The sequence below is a fragment of the Anabrus simplex genome, chromosome 7 (genome assembly GCF_040414725.1).
Source record: "Anabrus simplex isolate iqAnaSimp1 chromosome 7, ASM4041472v1, whole genome shotgun sequence".
In the NCBI taxonomy this organism is placed as follows: Eukaryota; Metazoa; Arthropoda; class Insecta; order Orthoptera; family Tettigoniidae; genus Anabrus; species Anabrus simplex.
This window is the reverse complement of record NC_090271.1, coordinates 233,786,676-233,808,823: the sequence shown is the minus strand read 5'-3', so window position 1 is coordinate 233,808,823 and position 22,148 is coordinate 233,786,676. Positions and strand designations below refer to the sequence as shown.

At 39.1% G+C, this 22,148-nt stretch overlaps 1 protein-coding gene across 1 annotated transcript in view; it reads left to right on the top strand.

The window, feature by feature from the left end:
* The window catches only part of LOC136877068 (sodium/hydrogen exchanger 9B2), a 76,944-nt gene that overhangs the window by 10,632 nt on the left and 44,164 nt on the right, over nt 1-22,148 (top strand). The window contains exons 2-4 of the mRNA XM_067150885.2: nt 2,383-2,458; nt 16,490-16,810; nt 18,766-18,948. Of these exons, the coding sequence (XP_067006986.2) occupies nt 2,383-2,458; nt 16,490-16,810; nt 18,766-18,948 (580 nt within the window). The remainder of the gene's footprint in view (nt 1-2,382; nt 2,459-16,489; nt 16,811-18,765; nt 18,949-22,148) is intronic.

The following is a 22,148-nucleotide window of genomic DNA, read 5'->3' as shown; positions in this document are numbered from 1 at the left end:
GGGCTCTGCCATTGGTTTTTGCGGTTTCCCTATAACTGCATAGGCTCTGGTGGTGCTATTTGAGAATCCAACCAGCCTCTGGGCTGAGGACCTAACAGACAGAGACAAAACTTAAAATTATACTATTACAATAACCACTGCATTAAGGATCCTGAGAGATATTCCAATAAATTCACATGGCATAGCTGCAACATCAAGATCAGAGCTGGCCGTGTGGATCGTCTACCTCCGTTTGGAGACTACGTCTTAAGAAGAAGAAAAACTCTAAAACGACAAAAGAGTTCGTAAAATGTTAATCAACATCACAATAAAGAAATCTATGAAAATTCACTTCACACATAATTACGTGATACACGTAAACATTCAAAAACAGTACCCGGCGGTACCGGGTACCACAGTTAGTTGTCAAAAACGTAACAAGCTAAGACACAACGTAGATTTAATTGTGGTGTCCCCCTCCGTAGCGTAACGGTTAGCACTAATGGCTGCCGTCCACGGAGGTCCGGGTCCGATTTCCGCTACGACCAGAAATGTAAGATTGGGAAAAGGACTGGAATGTGATTAAATAGGTACAGGCAGCTCACAGCCAATTACACAATAAATTACTAAATATCGATCATTTACCATTGCAATATCTCATGAATTTTGCTTCATACATCTTCCTTATACATTGATATATAATTCAGCGTTCAGTCTGCAAGGCTCTGTGAATAAACCAATATCTCCTAAAACCCTCCGCTTGCATCTTACACTGTTATCGAATTCTATGACTGCCGGGCTGAGTGGCTCAAGCGGTCGAGGCGCTGGCCTTCTGACTCCAACTTGGCAGGCTCAATCCTGGCTCAGTCCGGTAGTATTTGAAGGTGCTCAAATACGTCAGCTTCATGTCGGTAGATTTACTGGCACGTAAAAGAACTCCTGCGGGACTAAGTTCCGGCACTTCGGCGTTTCCGAAAACCGTAAAAGTAGTTAGTGGGACGTAAAGCAAATAGCATTATTAATTATTATTCTACGACTCTTGCCTTGAATTACAATCAATCAATCAATCAATCAATCAATCAATCAATCAATCAATCAATCAATCAATCAATACTGATCTGCATTTAGGGCAGTCGCCCAGGTGGCAGATTCCCTATCTGTTGCTTTCCTAGCCTTTTCCTAAATGATTTCAAAGAAATTGGAAATTTATTGAACGTCTCCCTTGGTAAGTTATTCCAATCCCTAACTCCCCTTCCTATAAACGAATATTTGCCCCAGTTTGTCCTCTTGAATTCCAACTTTATCTTCATATTGTGATCTTTCCTACTTTTATAAACGCCATTCAAACTTATTCGTCTACTAATGTCATTCCACGTCATCTCTCCGCTGACAGCTCGGAACATACCACTTAGTCGAGCAGCTCTTCTTCTTTCTCTCAATTTTTCCCAACCCAAACATTGCAACATTTTTTGTAACGCTACTCTTTTGTCGGAAATCACCCAGAACAAATCGAGCTGCTTTTCTTTGGATTTTTTCCAGTTCTTGAATCAGGTAATCCTGGTAAAGGTCCCATACACTGGAACCATACTCTAGTTGGGGTCTTACCAGAGACTTATATGCCCTCTCCTTTACATCCTTACTACAACTCCTAAACACCCTCATAACCATGTGCAGAGATCTGTACCCTTTATTTACAATCCCATTTATGTGATTATCCCAATGAAGTACTTTCCTTATATTAACACCTAGATACTTACAATGATCCCCAAAAGGAACTTTCACCCCATCAACGCAGTAATTAAAACTGAGAGGACGTTTCCTATTTGTGAAACTCACAACCTGACTTTTAACCCCGTTTATCAACATACCATTGCCTGCTGTCCATCTCACAACATTTTCGAGGTCACGTTGCAGTTGCTCACAATCTTGTAACTTATTTATCACTCTATAGAGAATAACATCATCCGCAAAAAGCCTTACCTCCGATTCCACTCCTTTACTCATATCATTTATATATATATAAGAAAACATAAAGGTCCGATAATACTGCCTTGAGGAATTCCCCTTTTAATTATTACAGGGTCAGATACATTATACATTACATTATAAACTGAAGTCATTTATCGTTGCTTAAGAGTCTCATCTGTTTCTTGTCTCTTCATTCTACCTGCATACCCCTATACGACAAAGTTGACCTGAAAACAAAACAATGCAATCATAGCTTCGTCTGCGTACTAACTACATTACTTCTGGATTCGAGTCGTTTTCATATCACTAACTACAGTATCCTCTAAGCCAAATTACTGGAAATGATTCAGCTATTCCAGCTTCGATTTTCCTGCTTAACATGAAGTCCTCTTAGGTTTTCTGAAAGAATAAAGCTTTTGTTTCTTTTGTGATTAGGGGAAGACTCGAATACTGAAGGCGGTGTCGAAGGACAGCCGGAAGACGAAGGTTCGAAGAAGACGAAAGAAAGCAGGTAATATAGTATATGTATTGTAAATAGTTACTAGTGGAGATATGCACTGAAAGTAAGACATGGATTTTAAAGTTGTGAGTCTGTTGCGTATTGCACGAGCTGAAGAATTCTTGTCTTCTCATACCTCTGCTAATCACAAAACACACATCGCCAAAGTGACTGGTTGTAGTCGATTCTGACGTAATCGACGAGCACAGGTCTGTTGCCCTTGGCGGAGAAACAAGTTCATTTACTTAGAGAAAGCTAATCTTCATGGTTTTGCTTACAGATCAAACTTAGGAAAGTTACAACGTTAATCGTCTTCGTTTTTAAAGAATGCAATATTCAACGTCGGTATTGGTGCAAACAGTTGCTTTGAGAGCAAGATACTCAGGAGATTAGCATCCCCTCTGAACATTATTACAATGATTTAAAACTGCTGTCCATAAAGACCAACAGTACTCTTCAAGTGATCTCAGTTGGTGTGCCATAGGGATCAGTTTTAGGCTCATTGCAATTTCTAACTTTTATCAATGCTATTGATCTCTTGACAGATTACCGCTATTTGATATAATTATCTTCTATTCCAGTGACAACAAACATGACAAACAAAACCATGCTGCTTAACACACATTTAATCAAAACCTGGCATTTTAGTGATCGATCAATCAATCAATCAATCAATCAATCAATCAATCAATCAATCAATCAATCAATCAATCAATCAATCAATCAATCAATCAATCAATCAATCAATCAATCAATCAATCAATCAATCAATCAATCAATCAATCAATCAATCAATCAATCAATCACCACTGCGCTGTCACTTAGCTGGCAAATTCCCTATCACTTGTTTGCCTAAATTTTGCCAAATCCTTTCTAAAATGATCTCGAAAGTAATTGTAAATCTATTGAACATCTCCCTTGGTAAATTGTTCCAATCATTAAATCCTCCTTCTATAAAACTAGTAATTTCTCCAGTTTGTTCTCTTAAATTCCATCTTATGTTCATATTATGATCATCATTCCACGCCACGAGCTTGAAGCAATCCGCTTATCTCCTAGAATCAGAGGGTACCTTACCCACTCAATAAGGCCATTTTGTCTGAGAGAGCTGTTCGTGTCACGAACCTGTTAGCAACCCTGAAAATTTCCCGTGGTTTCCCATCTCCACACCAGGCAAATGCTGCCGTTGTACCTTAATTTTGGCTATTGTTGCCTCCTTCTCAATCGTTACTTCCCTGAATCGGTACGACTACAGATGAAAACATCCCAACTACTTCCATCATTTGAGGTCTAAATTTATCTACTCCATTCCTGCTACTTCATGACGATATCATTTCTGTGGATTGGATCCGAAAGAGGCAATGTCAATATACCTGTTTTCGAACTCTGCGAATTTGAAGCTTTGCTTATAATTTTCCAACTATTGTTTTCAACAATTAACTTCAAAGCGTGTACACTTTCTTTGTGGAAATTAAATTAACTGATTACATCAACTGATCTGCAATCTGCAACAGGTCTGCAATATTTGTCAGTAATATAACATTCTTGGCAAGGGCTTATTTATTTAAACGTTAACTGTTCGTTTATTATTTATCTGAGATATTGGCTCTTTTAATATATAGGCCAGGATGAAACGCGTTTGTGTCTGTTCGATACAAAAATATGACATTCGCACTTTTAGAATCAAACCACAGATTTATGTAGCATTATCTACACTTCCCGGACACATTTTCACTGTCATCATTGTTCTCCTCCAATTGAACTCTATTGTTCGGGACAAGCAGAAAGGTTCCCGTCTACCTTGAGAATATCTTCCTTCTACGTATACAGTGATTGGGTTTACCGGATTTAAGCATTCATTTCAGTCCTGAAAGGTTCCGTTGCCACTCAACTAAGCCTTTCAAGTTTATTAACGAAATCTTCCCCTGATTTTTCTTGGATATTATAATGACTTGTTTTGCTTTGTTTCTTTCACCTGTCTACATTAGTTGCAGTTTGGAGCCATCTTTGATAAATGTACAAATTTATGTGAAGTAGGTTGCTAGTCTTACTCACGCATAGTCCCAATGCAATTTTATCCCATCTTCATCATTCAGCAAGGATGTACGTTTTCCTCATGTTGTTCCTGGGTGATCCTGGGCGTTCCTACTAGAGCACCCCTGTACGTCACCCCTCCTTTTCTTATAAATAAATAATTAAGTAAATAAATAAATAAATAAATAAATAAATAAATAAATAAATAAATAAATAAATAAATAAATAAATAAATAAATAAATAAATAAATAAATAAATCACTGATCTGCATTTAGGTCTGTCACTCAGGTGGCAGATTCCCTGTCAGTTGTTTATCCAGCCTTTTCTAAAATGTATTCAAACAACTTGGAAATTTATCGAACATTTTCCTTGATAAATTTTCCTAGACGTACTCAGGGGGCAGGGGGTTAGAGGGCTTCAAATCCCCTCAGAAATAAAAGTGAACTTGATAAATTTAAACAGCATCTATACGTCTTTTGAAATAGCCTACAATAAATTATAAATATTATAAAAACAATCATTTGCAAAATAAACAATTGAATTTAACCTACCGAGCTCGATAGCTGCAGTCGCTTAAATACGGCCAGTATCCAGCGTTCGGAAGATAGTGGGTTCGAACCCCACTGTCGGCAGACCTGAGGATGGTTTTACGTGGTTTCTCACTTTCACACCAAGAAAATGCTGGGGCTGTGCCTTAATTAAGGCCACGGCCACTTCCTTCTCTGCCCCATCGTCGCCATAAGACATATCTGTGTCGGAGCGACGTAGAGCAAGTGGTAAAAAAAAATGGTGAATTTAACCTATAAAGTCTGTGCCACCTTTAAATGTTTAGCTACTAAATTTACTGAAAACATAAATTTTGATTAAATATACGGATTGTTTGTTTTTTATGTTCTTAATATATTTTGCACCATAAAAATCAATTTCAATAAGCATACAGCATAGAAATATTTTTCATATTATCGAGCCGCTAGAATTCTTTATTTTACTGAATCAAAACTCTAAAATATTTTTAATACTCACAGTGAAACATATCCTTACCTCCGTTTTTAAACAAATTACATAAATCGTTGAATCGAACTGCACGCACGTGTTAAAGCGTGTTCTGCCCACCAGACCGCTATGAATTCACCTTTCTACTTCACCCGTTGAGTTGTGAAAGGTACTGCTCTAAAAATATTTCAATCTTTTCTTTCTGTAAAATCTATATGAAAGTAAACATAATTGTTACTATAGATTTTGTTTTCGGGAAACCCCTCAAAAATGTTCCAACCCCCGCCACATCCCACCTGAAAAATAATTCTGAGTGCAATAGTACGTATACAATCCTGTCCGCCTGCAGAGAAGGAAAGTGACACTAACAGTCTGTCCGAGATGCGCACTCCTCTTCCATACCAACTGGTATCCCGATTGTAAGGACCTCTTACTAGGCTACAAGGTGGTTGATTATGGTTGGCCAGCTAGGACTTGTCTATAGTAACCCACATCACCTCTTCATTACTTCGGTCCACATTTGAGGGCCACGTTTTATAATTTGATTTTATTTCCTTGGTGCTAGATTTCAACTATTGAGACCCAGAGTCCTCTTCTGTGGACTTTCTAGTACCTATTTTCAGCTCCCGAAGGCACCTCTGTGAATCTACATCGAGTTGTGTTATTCTTTATCAACTCGTGTTCTGTGAAAACGGTAAAATGGCGTCGAGAGATGACCGCCTTTCAAGCAAGTGGAAAATTCAGTTCAATCAATCAGTCACTACTGATCTGCATTTAGGACAGTCGCCCAGGTGGCAGATTACCTATCTGTTTTTTCCTTAGTCTTTTCTTAAATTATTTCGAATAAATTGGAAATAAATTGAACATCTCACTTGGTAAGTTATTCCAATCCCTAACTTCCCTTCCAATAAACGAATATTTTCCCCAATTTGTCCTCTTGAATTCCAACTTTATCTTCATATTGTGATCTTTCCTACTTTTAAAGACACCACTCAAACTTATTCGTCTACTAATGTCATTCCACTCCATCCCTCCACTGACAGCTCGGAACATACCACTTAGTCGAGCAGCTCATCTCCTTTCTCCCAAGTCTTCCCAGCCCAAACTTTGCAATATTTTTGTAACGCTACTCGTTTGTCGGAAATCACCCAGAACAAATCGAGCTGCTATTCTTTGGATTTTTTCCGGTTCTTGAATCAAGTAATGCTGTTGAGGGTCCCATACACTGGAACCATACTCTAGTTCGGGTCTTACCAGAGACTTGTATGCCCTCTCCTTTACATCCTTACTACAACCCCTAAATACCCTCATAATCATGTACAGAGATCTGTACCCTTTATTTACAATCATATTTATGTGATTACCTCAATCATGATCTCTTCTTATATTAATACCTAGGTACTTACAATGATCCTCTAAAGTAACTTTCACCCCATCAATGCAGTAATTAAAACCGAGAGGACTTTTCCTATTTGTGAAACCCACAACTTGACCTTTAACCCCGTTAATAATCATACCATTGCCTACTGTCCATCTCACAACATTATCGAGGTCATTTTGCAGTTGCTCACGATCTTATTTATTACTCTGTACAGAATAACATCTCCTGCAAAATGCCTTATCTCTGATCCCACTTCTTTACACATATCATTGTATTGTATATATAAGAAAACATAAAGATCCAATAATACTGCCTTGAGGAATTCCCTTCTTAATTATTACAGGGACAGATATAGCTTCGCCTACTCTAATTCTCTGAGTTATATTTTCTAGAAACATAGCCACCCATTCAGTCACTCTTTTGTCGAGTCCAATTGCACTCATTTTTGACATTAGTCTCCCATGATCTACCCTATCAAATGCCTTAGGTAGGTCAATCGCGATACAAACCAATCAATCTCCTGAATCCAGGATATCTGCTATATCTTGCTGGAATCCTACAAGTTGAGCTTCAGAGGAATAACCTTTCCTAAACCCAAACTGCCTTCTATCAAACCAGTTATGAAATTCGCAAACATGTCTAATATAATCAGAAAGAATGCTTTCCCACAGCTTAGATGCAACGCATGTCAAACTGACTGGCCTGTAATTTTCAGCTTTATGTCTACCACCCTTTCCTTTATACACAGGGGCTACTATAGCAACTCTCCATTCATTTGGTATAGCTCCTTCACGCAAACAATGATCAAATAAGTATTTCAGATACGGTACTATATCCCAACCCATTGACCGAGCTCGATAGCTGTAGTCGTTTAAGTGCGGCCAGTATCCAGTATTCGGGAGATAGTAGGTTCGAACCCCACTGTCGGCAGCCCTGAAAATGGTTTTCCGTGGTTTCCCATTTTCACACCAGGCAAATGCTGGGGCTGTACCTTAATTAAGGCCACGGCCGCTTCCTTCCCACTCCTAGTCCTTTCCTATCTCATCGTCGCCAAAAGACCTATCTGTGTCGGTGCGATGTAAAGCAACTAGCCAACCCATTGCCTTTAGTATATCCCCAGAAATCTTATCAATTCCAGCTGCTTTTCTAGTTTTCAACTTTTGTATCTTACTGTAAATGTCATTGTTATCATAGGTAAATGTTAATACTTCTTTAGTGTTACTCACATTCCCTATCTGGACATTATTCTTGTAACAAACAATCTTTACATACTGCTGACTGAATACTTCTGCCTTTTGAAGATCCTCGCATACACACTCCCCTTGTTCATTAATGATTCCTGGAATGTCCTTCTTTGAACCTGTTTCTGCCTTAAAGTACCTATACATACCCTTCCATTTTTCACTAAAATTTGCATGACCACAAATTATGCTTGCCATCATGTTATCCTTAGCTGACTTCTTTGCTAGATTCAATTTCCTAGTAAGTTCCTTCAATTCCTCCTTACTTTCACAGCCATTTCTAACTCTATTTATTTCCAACCTGCACCTCCTTTTTAATCTCTTTACTTCTCTGTTACAATATAGTGGACGTTTACCATTCCTTACCACCTTCAAAGGTAAAAACCTATTTTCACATTTCTCAACAATTGCTTTAAACCCATCCCAGAGTCTGTTTACATTTTTATCTACCTTTTCCACCAACTATTTTATTTGAAAAGAAAACTTGAAGGATAGCTGTGATAGTGCATGTAGTATTATTATTGTTACAGTGTGTTTAGAACAACAACAACAACAACAACAACAACAAAATTATATGGTCCACATATGTGGACTTCAGGTCTCAATTGCGATTGTGTTTTATTTATGTCATTCATTCATTCATTCATTCATTCATTCATTCATTCATGCATTCATTCCTTCGTTCGTTCATTCATTCATTCATTTAGCTTCCATAGACTGTACAATTACATATTTTGAAATATGCCAACAGTAGGAGTTGTCGAGTGATTTATTAATACCGGTACTAACAATAATATATGCACAATAATGAACGTTTTGAAAAAGAAGAAAGAAGGAAGAAATAAAACAGCAACACCAAATACCTCAATATTAGAACAGCACATCTTAATTTTTAAAATAGTAAATAATAATAATAGCCAATATTTACAAGACAAAATAAAAATAAAAACCTATTAGTATGGTGTTAATAATACGTAAATAATCAATGTGACATTAACATATTTTTAGGGCTATATACTAGATATTAAGAACGTTTACAAGTTACAAGTGTCTGTTGGTTTCTCCCTTGATTACATTCGATATGGTTCGTGATTTATTGCACGACTATTTAACTTTCTTGTTACTGTGCATTATCTTAGCCGCCCTGAGAACTCTTCGATAGACTGATTTGTAGTTTTTAACATACTTACAAAAAAAAGGTCACAACTCTGCTTCATCATATATTCTTCTGTTCTGTAGAATAATTTTTAAAGCTGTGGTAAATGAACTGACGGGACTAATATCTTTAATCTTATTTAGAAGCTTATTACACAATCTGATTCTAGCAGAGTCTACATGTCTCAAGGCAATGGTTATACTCTTGTGCTCGATAAAAATATTATTTCTTGTTCGCGTCTGGTAATTGTGATTGTCAAAATTCTTTCTGAAGTGATCGATTTTTTTTCACGTGTAGAATGCATTACATGATGTATAAGCTTGGTACTGGGAGTATCCTTATTCTATTAAATAATGGTTTGCAATGACCTAATCTGTTATGTCTAGATATAATTCTGATAGCTCGTTTCTGCATTCGAAAGATAACATCAAGATTTGATGTGTAGCAGCCCCAGAGACCAATAGCATAAGTGATGACTGAATGGAAATATCCAAAATAAGCTATTATAACATATTCTTCACTACAACTATTATACAAAATCCTTAAGGCAAAACAAACAGAACTCAGAGACTTCCCTATTTTTTTTAAATATGACAATCCCATCTTAATTTTTCATCAATATGGACACCTACAATTTTGTGGTCAACGTATTTTTAATTGCATTTGCATTTAATATAAGGTTGTGCTTTTTGCAGTTTTGTTATGGTAGTTAGATGCCTTGAATTCCATGTATTTGGTCTCTTTTAGGTTCAATGTTAATTTATTTTTCCTGAACTATGATTCTAACCTAGACAGGACTGTATTTCCTGCAGTTTCTATAGACATAGGTTCAGGATTATTAATAATTATGGGGCCGATGACCTCGATGTTAGACCCCTTTAAACAACAAGCATCAATAATTATGTTCGTATCATCAGCATACCGAACTGCAGTTTCTACTTGATTATTGTGAGGAAGATATTCACATAGATCAAGAAAAAAACAGGCCCCAAAATACTACCCTGCAGAATAACAATGTTTTTTTACCTCTGAGTATTTTTTCTCGTTATGCCTTTTACTGTTATAATGTGTAATTTCATCAAACTGGGATCGTTTATCCAAGTATGATCTAAACCAGTCGTTAACAATTCCTCTAACTCCAGTCTGATATAATTTGTGCAACAATATTTCATGATCAACAGTATCAAATGCCTTTGAAAGGTCAAGAAATAGTCCTATCACAGTTTCATCATTATCAAGAGCATTTACGATCTACTGTGTAAAATGTCGTAAAGCAGACAAAGTACTTCTGCTAGCTCTGAACCCGTGTTGTGCATTATTTAACAAGTTATATTTGATTACAAATTTAGTAAGCACATCTTTCATAGCACATTCAAATATTTTTTAAAGAACAGTAAGTATTGATATTGGTCTGTAATTATGTAAATCGTGTAAGTCTACACTTTTAACGACTGGGATAACTTTAGCTATTTTTTAGAAGATTAGGGAACTGACCACTAGAAAATGATTCATTGATGAGATAAGTTAAAGGCTGTACCAGATAAGGAACACATTTTTAATGAGTTTTGTGGGAATTTAATCTACACCTGCGGAAGTTGTATTTTTCAAAGACCGTATGATTTTAAGAATTTCCAATTATGTTACTGGAGTTAATTGCATAGAGTCCTGCACAAAGGTTGAGACTTCTCGTAATACATCTGATTTATTGGCATTTTCAAGTTTGTATGGTAGGGATAGAAAGAAATCATTTATATAATTAGCCAATTGATGAGGGTCATTCATTTGTATACTCTTATCATTTTTATGGCAGCAACTTTATTTCCAACTGCGTGTCTGTTGGTTTCTCCCTTGATTACATTCGATATGGTTCGTGATTTATTGCACGACTATTTAACTTTCTTGTTACTGTGCATTATCTTAGCCGCCCTGAGAACTCTTCGATAGACTGATTTGTAGTTTTGAACATACTTACAAAAAAAAGGTCACAACTCTGCTGTGCTAATCTACTTATTAATTTACATTTTTGACTTGAAATCCGTATACCCTTTTTAGAAGTTTCATTAATTACTCCAAGTTTTTTTTGGAAAATGTAATTCAAATTGCCTTAAAAATGCTTAAAAATGTTCTATGCTTTTGGTCAATGCTATGATCGAATGTTATTGGAGCCCAGGTCTGAAGTTTAAGACTTTCAATGAAACTGCCACGTGCAGTTGCAGGTAAAAAGTGAGTTAATTGTGCTTGCTTCATTTTGGTTGAATGCTTGTTAGCATTCTCAGTTTCTAGTCGCAAAATTTGAGCATAACGATCTGGTAATCCAAAATTTATATTAGACGCTTGCATTTTAGAACAATGGAAATTAATACAAATGTTGTCTATCGTTGTAGCCGTGGTGGCAGTATTTTCTTTCAGGCAATATGGTTTTAACTGACCAAGAACTGTTGAAAATGGTGATGCTTAGTTATTAGAAGATGGACGTACGTAGAAAGTGATTTTGAAATCACAAAGTAAAAACCTTGAAATATTTCTGGAGTTCTTCGTGACTTTGTTGCCACCTGTCTGGTGTTAGTTAAATATTTTTATTGTATATGGTTATATTTTCAAAATCACAGTACTCCTGCAGTTATCGTTAATATAAGTCTCTTATTGAATAACATGAAAGTGTGTCAAGTTGGAGGATATCAGAATTTTCCTGCTGTAAGAGTGGAAAATAAATTTTTTTGTGTGTTTTCCGAAGATTATTTGGAATTTGCAGAATAATATCATAAAAATTCCTTCATTTTTGACATATTTAATTTTATATTCTTGGAAAATAAAAGATTTTTCAATTTTCTACTAATGGCAATATATGTCCTTTTCATCACAAACCAGTCCTGAGGTCCACATTCGTGGACCGTTTATTTCAAGGTCGCCGCTCACTTAGAATTATTTTTATTTAATAATTTGTGTTTGAAATGAACCTAGGGACCAAACAAACAAAATATCAAAAGGGATGTTAGGAGCGATATAACAAGAATAAATCTGACATTGCTGAAGTTTAATACACAAATATCCTTCTTCTGACCTTATGCTTAGCACCTCCAACTTATCATTTAAAAAATATGCAGCTACATGGTATCTTTTGTCCGTAAACCAACCACCTTCAGATACTCGCCTTCTGTTTGGCTCACTAACAAGCACTAAGTCTACTTTCTTTTCCAAGGCTGTTGCATACAGAATTTCATGACTGTCGGGTTTCCTCATGAGATTCGCCAGCAGTATGTACCTTTATTGGCCGTTTAAATTCAACTTCCTTGCCTCTAATATTAACTTCCTGTAAGTAGGACATTTCATTTGATCTGAGTGGTGGCCTTCTACTTGGCACGTGGTGCAAAACGAATTGTTCCCACACTCCTTCGCCAAATGGCCTTCTTGTCCACAATTTAGACAGCTCCGTGACCAGTCATCCTTAACGTCACACTGTGGCGCTTTATGTCCAAATCCAAGACATTTAAAACACCTTGCAACTGTAACTCTATCCTTCACCATACAGGTTGCCCATCCCACATTTATTTTATTTTTCTTTAACAGTATTTTCGATGGTTCCGTTCGTAAGTTTACGGTAGAATTCAGATTTCCAAACCTCCCCGGTCTTACAGACGTAATATTGATCTGTAATTCTTCAACAGCAGCTTCTAAGGAGAGTGCTGCTCTAAGATAATTTTCATTTAAATCCAGATCCATACCGTACACTAGAATTTTTGTCTCCTTCCTCTTTGTTGAAACTTCTATTTCCTTGACATTTTTAATTATCTCATGTTGTAATACGTCAGCCTTTCCTCTGCCTTCTACAGTAAGTATTAGGTCATCCTTTGCTGTTTTTCTTATTCGTTTTATTTTAACACCAATTCTTTCGATATTTACTCCTTCCTTTACTGTTTTAAGCAATTCGGCATACGATTTGCTAGCAGCTTTGCACATAACTGTTTCCTGAGTATTATTATTTAAGGGTTTCTTTTTCGATGTTAACCCCGCAGAAACAGCCTGTTTTATCTGTGTTTTACCCAACTCCAAGCACCCTATTTCGATATCACTCTTACGAAACATTCATTCCAAGATTTTCCTTGCACAATTCCGGTTAAGACTATCCGGGATAGTTATCAGCACCTTCTTTCTTGCATGAGTCTCAATTATCTCCCTCCAGTGGGTGAGACATGAATACAGGCTCTGCAGGTCATTTACTCCATCCTGATTAAACGAATATGGTATTACATACACATATCGCAGCTTCTCCCGCTCTCCTCCTCGACTCGTGTAGGTTTGCGTAACAGTGCGCAGGAATTCCGTCTTACCTTCCTCCAGATTAGAGTTCAGCAAGTCAGCGATTTCTGAATGCATATTCTTCATGCTTCTCATAATTCCATCCTTCTCTGCAAGATGTTTGGGATTTACAACCATTGACATATCCCAATCAGTCAATTTCCAGAGATGACGTGCGTGTCACTGTAAACACAGTCAGGCCATTCCTTATCTAAGAGCTTCGCAAAATCTTCAAAGCACGTAGCTTCCAAGAGGGTCTCCTCTATATCTAGCACTCTGTCACTGAATTGCGTCTGTATCGCAACATCACGGGTTATTTTCTTACTAAAGGTAGAGCCCTGTTCCAAATCACTCCTAACCTTTGGATCTTCATTCATATCGAATTGTTCCCATTCCCACGAACGACCACGAATGATTTCTGCCATTTGTTCCATTTCTTTAATAGACATGCAAATGAAAGACTGCAATCGCAAGAGACGAATCCTTACAAGATCTGGGAAAAGAATCAGCCAAGTAAATTTAATACAATTAGAAGATGACTATAAGGCATCAGAGAGGCAACTAACGAAGCTAATAAAGGATTCTAAGAGAAATCTCTGCCAAAAGATATGTGAAGATCTGGACAGTGATATCTGGGGGGGGGGGGGGGAGCGGAATATAAGATAGTGACTGGTCGATTAATGAACAGGGTACCAGTTCAGCTCCCAACTGATAGAAGGAAAGCCATAGCGATGGAGTTGTTTCCACTTTGCTTATTAAACACCCTGAGCAAGCTTTACGAAGGATTGATTAAAACGAGACTGGAGAAAGAATTTGAAGAGCAGGGAAGACTTTGTTTGAACCAGTTTGGATTTAGAAAGAGTAGAACCACAACCCAAGCTATTGATAGGGTGATTCAAATACAGGAAGAAAGCAGTGAGAAATAGGCTGTTTTGATAACGCTAGATGTTAAAATGCTTTTAACACTGCTTCTTGAAGTAATATTTTGAGAGAACTTCGTAGGAAGAACATTTCTCGGTATCTACAACAAATAACTGCTAAGTACTTCAAAGAACGAAGAATATGACTTGATGATTCAGAAGACCTTGAAATGAGTGCTGGCGTTCCACAGGGATCTGTCCTAGGACCCACCTTGTGGAACATTTTATATGATGGCGTCCTACGCCTGCAGCTGACAAAAGGGACAACATCTATCGGTTATGTAGATGACCTTGCAATAGTGGTAATAGCAGATAATGTGGAGGAACTGACCTTCCGAGCAAATGAATCACTGAGACGAGTTAACCTTTGGATGGTAAATAATAAATTGATACTGGCTCCTCATAAGACTGAGACTGTAATTTTGAAAGGTTCCAGGAATTGGAAGAATGCCCGCTTCTTATTAAATGATACAGTGATTATCCCAGAGAAGTCTGAGCGATAACTTGGGGTTCTTATTGACAGGAATTGCACATTTGGTGCACATGTGAAGGCAGTAACTCAAAAGGCAGAGAAGAAGGCATCGGCATTAGTTAGACTTATGTCTAACATCGGGGGACCAAGAACAGTTAAGAAACAGATTATGTGCTCTGCAGTATATTCCATTTTACTTTATGCAGCACCTATCTGGCACAATGCACTCAGGAGGAAGATTAACCAGAGAGCTATGGAAAGAGTACAGAGAAAAATGCTGCTCAGAGTTATCTGTGCATATCGAACTGTTTCGACGGCAGCTGTACACGTTGTAGCTGCCAGTATTGATCTCCTCGTGGTAGAGAGAAAACTTTGGAATGAAAAGGGTGCGGCTATATCTGCTGAAGAAAAAATGACTTGAGGAACCAGCTCTTACTAGACTGGCAAGGCCGATGGGATGGCACAACCGATGTTGGCCAATGGACAAAAAAAGCTAATACCCCACATAGGAGGCTGGCTTAAATGTAGACATCGGCTGGTAGATTACTATCTGTCGCAGATCCTGACAGGACATGGAAGATTTGGCGTATACGCCATGAAGATGGGAAAGACGCAGAGAGATGGTTGTCGGTACTGTTCTGAAAGGGATACAGTAGAAAACACTTTCTTCTACTGTGTTCGATGGGAAGAAGAACGAAGGAAAGCCTGCTAACAACTTGGCCGACGACTGACGCCAGGGAATCTGGTTCAGATTATGTTGGAGAGCCCGCTTGCCTGGAACACAGTAAAGGCCATGGCGACAAGCATTATGGAGACGAAGGAGAAAGAAGAGAAAGGAAAAACTTAATCATATACATCACTCCATTCTGATGTCATTTTTTTTGAGATTTTGATTCAATAATATACAATAAAAGTTTCACCAAATGAACAATATTGCATATATATTACAATTAAATCCGGTCTAGAAAGCCAAGAATAACGACCTAGAGGATTCGTCGTGCTGACCACACGACACCTCGTAATCTGAAGGCCTTCGGGCTGAGCAGCAGTCGGTTGGTAGGCTAAGGCCCTTCAAATGCTGTAGTGCCATGGGGTTTGGTTTGGTTTGGTTTGGTTTATTACAATTAAATAGAAGTATGGCGTGATTATACAATTAAAAATCATTTAGTATTATTTAACTACACACTAAGGAACTAACAGACACTAAACAGACTGCCTGACTGACGAATGCGCGCAGCAAGCGGTTGAATCATACCTATATCCATGACCTTGGCAAAAGATATACTGTACCCCTGCCACCCTTCTTCACAGCACATGCAAGGTGTCCACTACTTGCTGTGGTGCTACACAAATCGGTTAGCCGTGACGAACGACATTTTGTGCCTATTTTCGCTAATAATTTTGTTAATAATTAAATAAAGGAAAGAATTAGCTGATAAGAAAACAGGACTTATACAAATTGCATTTTTTTAAAATCTAAATTTCAGCCAGCTAAAATGGAGTCCCCCCCCAATCACCGCTACTGAGTGTTTGTGTGCTTTCTTTCCAGTCGCTGTGCAAAATGCTGCAGTCGTCTGGAGGCCCAGCCGTGGATGCCATCCTGGCAGCGAGTCTCCCGGTACCTCTCGGTGTTTGTGGCGGCCCTCTCCTTGTGGGGAGTGGCCGTTAGCGTGGCCAGCCCCTCTGCAGCACCTGGAGGACAAATGTTCACCTTGATGCTGCTTTGTGGAACAGCGCACCTCGCTGGGAGGATCGTTGAGCTCGCGGCTCTGCCACCCCTGTTCGGGATGATGCTCGCTGGCGTCGTGCTCAAAAACACGGGGCTCGCTAATTTCGAAGCTAATTACCAGTATGTAGCGGCCGTTCTCAGGTAAGTTGATATTCTTCTACCTGCACTTCCTTCGATACCTTCAAAACTAGCAAAAATGTAATAACTGAGTTCAGAGTCGGAAGGTCCAAATAGGTTTCAAGGTCGGATGAAGCGATAGCGTCCGCCTTTTTGTGGTGAAATCGGAGCATGCAGTAAAATTTGTATAACTCAGGACTGCGACATGACAGCACGTGTTGGTACGTGGACATTTGAGAACTTCGCGAACATTTGTGGAGTGCCATATTATGTCATTGTAAAGAAAGATCTAGCCTACCGCAAACTGGAAGGAGAAGAATGAGTCAAAAGCAATGGAACACGGCCTGAATATGTGAAGCTAAGTGTACACACAGATTTGCGTACCGTCTGTATAGACTCGCAGAAGAGCCCAGTGCGTATTACCTTGTTTCTAACACCCACAAATCTATGGCTCATTATGTGCAGCTTTTACGCCTGGATGCCCTTCCTGGTGGTCGGTAGTGGATGTGTTGAGAAGTGCATAACCACCCATTCCCCGACCCATAGGAATCAACCATTGATGTGTTTTACGGGTGTTAAGTGAAACGCATGCTTGTTACAACACTAACAGATCGTGGTTTATTACTTCTCGTAAACATACAATAATCTAGAGTCAACGTTTTCGTCACTATCAACATCAACTATCAACATACAATGGTACAATATCACTATCTTCAACAAACCATAGTCAGTAAGAATCCGTCTAAATTTGCAATTTGGAATCATTAATGGGGTTGGACAGCCTAATGTTTCTTAACATGAATGGCCCATCGTTAGAGTATTGCCATCCATCCAGAACAGTGTACCATTAAAATTTCAGTGCTCAGACTACAAAACCTGTGCAAAATACACACCGTTCCTCTGGCTTTGCTGTAATGTCCGAGGGATGGTGACATTGTAATTTTATACCATCACTTGCAGGCCTGCGCATTAAATTGTGTTTGTGTTATTGCTGCACCTGCTACTATGTACCATATATACCTACCCCTGAAGTCTGTGGGTAGCGAGCCCTCCTCTCACCCAGAGGTCTCGGGTTCGATTCCCGAAGGGTCAGTTTTTATCTGGTTCTTTTTTTACAATTTGCTTTATGTCGCACCGACACAGATAGGTCTTATGATGACGACGGGATAGGAAAGTCCTAGGAGGGGGAAGGAAGCGGCCGTGGCCTTAATTAAGGTACAGTCCCAGCATTTGCCTGGTATGAAAATGGGGAAACTACGGAATACCAACTTCAGGGCTGCCGACAGTGGGGTTCGAACCCACTATCTCCCGGATGCAAGTTCACAGCTGCGCGCCCCTAACCGCACGGACAACTCGGCCGTTTTACCTCGTCCAAGGTCCAGTGATCCTACGTGAGAACAATTGAGGAGCTGTCTGGCTGCACCGGCTTTGCAAGAAGAATAGCAGTCGAGAGGATTCGTTGTGCTGACCACGCATCACCTCGTAATCTGCAGGCTTATGGGCTGAATAGTACGCCATGGTATGTGCCATATGCTTTGTTACTGCTGTGGATAGCCATAATGGCAATAGGTTTACGCCAAGGAGACGCCATATGTAATCCTACAAACTTTCTAGAATTTTATGTTGTTTACCTGTCTGTTTATTGTTTTTGTGGAGTGTACCTTTAAGGTAATTTTGCATATTCGAATTTATCCTATATATTTCTTTGTTGGATCTAGCAATAAGACGGGGAATTATTTAAATCAATCTAAATCCTTTAAGAAAAGACAGGGAATCTGATCCCATGGTGACAACCCTAAATGCTGATCTGGTGATTGATTGATTGATTGATTGATTGATTGGTTGATTGATTGATTGATTGATTGATTGATTGATTGATTGATTGATTGATTGATTGATTGATTGATTGATTGATTGATTGATTCATTCATTCATTCATTCACCCATTCATTTTTAATGTTAGCTGATGCTTGTTTCAGAAAAGCTTCAATTGCAATCATCATGACTTCGGCTGGACTGGAGTTGGATCCTGCGTCTTTACGGCGACTCAGCGTCATGGTTCTACGCTTGGCTGTAATACCCGCTATGGTGGAAGGCATCGCTCTGATGGTGGCAGCCTACTTCCTACTCGACCTACCCTGGCTGTGGGGTGCCCTTCTTGGGTATGTGTGACCGCTAACTCAGCAAGCTCTATGCAGATCAATCAAGAATGATCTTGTTTCTGTTAATCTCAGTCTGGGAACTAGTCCATCATTTTCTCCCCGGAGACTACACGACTAATAACACAGTCTTGTGCATAACACTTCAACTCCAGAAGGTGGCCAATATACAGCCATGAGCAGCCGAGAGTTTTCGCTGACCACGCACTACGTCGTAATCTGCTGGCTTACTGGCTGAATAGTACCGTAGAAGGATATAATATTCCTAATTATAAAATAAACCTTAGCCTTCAGAACTCTCAACAAAGCATACACGATTATCAACTTCCATGCACAAATCAATGATACCAACAGAAAAGATAGAAAATTGGTTGAAAAGTTCTGGGGAGAACTAGAAGACACAATGGATAGGATACCGAAACACCACACAACAATCCTAATGGGGAACTTCAATGCCCAAATCGGGAAAGAGCGAAAATTCAAGACCATAGTTGGGGAATATCCAGCCCATGAGAGAACCAGCATATATGGAGAACGACTGATCTATCTATGTAGGAACTGCAATCTAGTCCTTAAGTCCGCTGCCTTTAAACGCCTGTCCAGGAAAGCGAAGACATGGAGGTGTCCGAACCCTATGTTAGGAGAGTTCCAACTTGACCACGTCGCCATTAGCAGAAGAAATGACAAAGAAGTGCTAAACGTCAAAGTTCTGAGAAGTGAAAAAACATTGATTTAGACCTCTACTTGTCTATGGACAAAATTAATTTCATTTCTCTCACAAGACATAGAGATACCAACTGCAGAAAGTCGAAACTTCCAAGATTCCATGCGACCCTGTTGACTTCACCAAGACCTTAGCTGACAATAAAGGGAAACAGGATTGGCCGCAAGTGCAGAAGGCCATATTAGACGCAGCTACAAAAATCATCCCGTCAACCAGATGAAACAAACATCAATGGTGGACCACGGCATGTGATGATGCAATTGTAGAGGGAGGACAAGCATGGCTCAAGTGCAACAGTAATAGGAGTAATGCTAACTACATAACCTTACTAACAACCGGGAAATCCACAACCAGAATCATCAGAAACGCTAAGAGGCAATAAAATAAGAAAATTATCGACCAAGCAGAAAAATACTTTCAAAGGAACAACAGAAGAGACCTCTACCAATCTCTCAGGTCCCAAATAACCCCGTACTCATCCCCTCCACTTCATCTCCGGGAACCAGATGAGAAGGTGAATATGAACAATGTGGATTGCACATCTGCCCTAGCAACGTCCTCAATTCAGAGGAACCCAGAGAGAAACTACTCTCTGAAATAAAGGATGTTCCTAACCCAAATTCCCTCCCACCAACGAGGGAGGAGATCCGGAAAGTCATTTCCGAGCTTAAGTCCAACAAAACAGCAGGCTAAGATGGTATCATCGCAGGATAGTGGAAATAAGCAGAGTAAGATTCCATTCAATGTATGTATGAAATTATATATGACATCTGGATAACAGAGAAACTACCTCGTGATTGGACCTGGGCTATCATCCACTCTCTGCACAAAAGACAAGTCTGATTTAAACAACTGTAGAGGAATCTCGCCCCTCTCGGTGACTTCCAAGATATTTTCCAAGATACTTCTCACAAGATTAGAAGCTCAATCGGATTCCTGAATTGGAGAGTATCAGACAGGATTTAGGAAATCAAGATCATGTGCAAATCAGATCCCGAAATTCAAAACTATTCTCACTTGTAAGAATGTAAGTTCTTCCCATTTTGTGGCAATTTTCGTTGACTTCCAGAAAGCTTATGATTCCATAGACAGACAATCTCTTTCATACCCTTGCTATACTGAGAATAGATAATAAGGCCCCGAACCTCGTAAAGGCTACTTTGACAAACACCAAGTCAAAGGAAAAATTCAGAGCGGAACTATCCTAAAGCTTTAAAATCAGAACAGGTGTTAGGCAAGAGGATGGTTTATCTCCATTATCTTCAAATGTATGCTAGAGAAAGTCATTCGTGAATGGACTGAAACTGTACCAAACAACTCGGGGTTGAGAATCGGTTTCAAGAAGGACAAGTTAAACATCAATTTCCTGGCCTTCTAAGATGACCTCACACTCCTAGCATCAAGTGTGGAGGAAGCTACATATCAACTCCCCTCCCTCAGTCAAATAGGAGCTAAAGTAGGGTTGAGGATTGCCATTAACAAAACGGAGTTCATCGCCAATATCAGAGATGCACCCAACTCAGTCCCACATGGGGACACAGTAATAAAGAAGACTAACTCCTACAAATATCTCAGAGAATGGATAACCTGAAACGTTAGTGAAGATATAGCCATGAAAGCCACAGGTGTACCAACCTGGAGAAAGCTTTCCATCTCTGTAATAACGTTTACAAGTCCACATTCCTCTCCCTTCGCCTCAAACGTTGACACTATGAAACCGTAGTAAGGCCTTTCTGTACTGTATGGCTCAGAATGCTTGAACATGATCAAAAATAGCCAACTCAGGAATTTGGAACTGAAAGAACGATAGATCCTGAAAAAATTATGAGACCCATTAAAGAGACAGGTGAAAAAAGAATTAGGCATAATGACGAGCTTTACCAATATTTAGAGAGCGCAAAATCCGCCATGAGAAAGAGGAGACTTGTCTTCTACCGTCACATAGTCAGAATGGACAACAAGAGTCCGACCTCAAGAACCTCCAACACCCATTATAGAGGGAAGGGGACAAATACTAAATGGTCGAAACTGGTTCGAAATGACCTAAAATTTTTAAAAACTGATCCAAAATATATATTCAACAGGGATAAATTTAGAGTGCTGATCAGAACATCTGACACACTCCATCACCGACAGCTAAAACTGGGTCCTAGAGTGGGCGTGAAGTGGACTCAGGAAAGGAAAGCAACCCACAGTCAAAGATGAAGGAACACTGGGCTAAGAAGAAAGCTCGCCAGAGTTAGGAACCACGTTGTCCAAGGGGCCTCAACGGAACAAGAAGAAATAAATATTTCGCACTTCCGTTTATTAGTTTTGGTTAGTAATACTCAAATAAAACCAGTAAGTGGACGTAGTGCGCAAGGAAAGTCCAAAAAAATACGAAGAAGGAAGAAGAAGGCTCGCTGAGCTGAGTGCCTGAAGTACTTTATAGCCACAACTCATGATGATGCCTACAGAGAGACCTGTGAGGATGGGACAC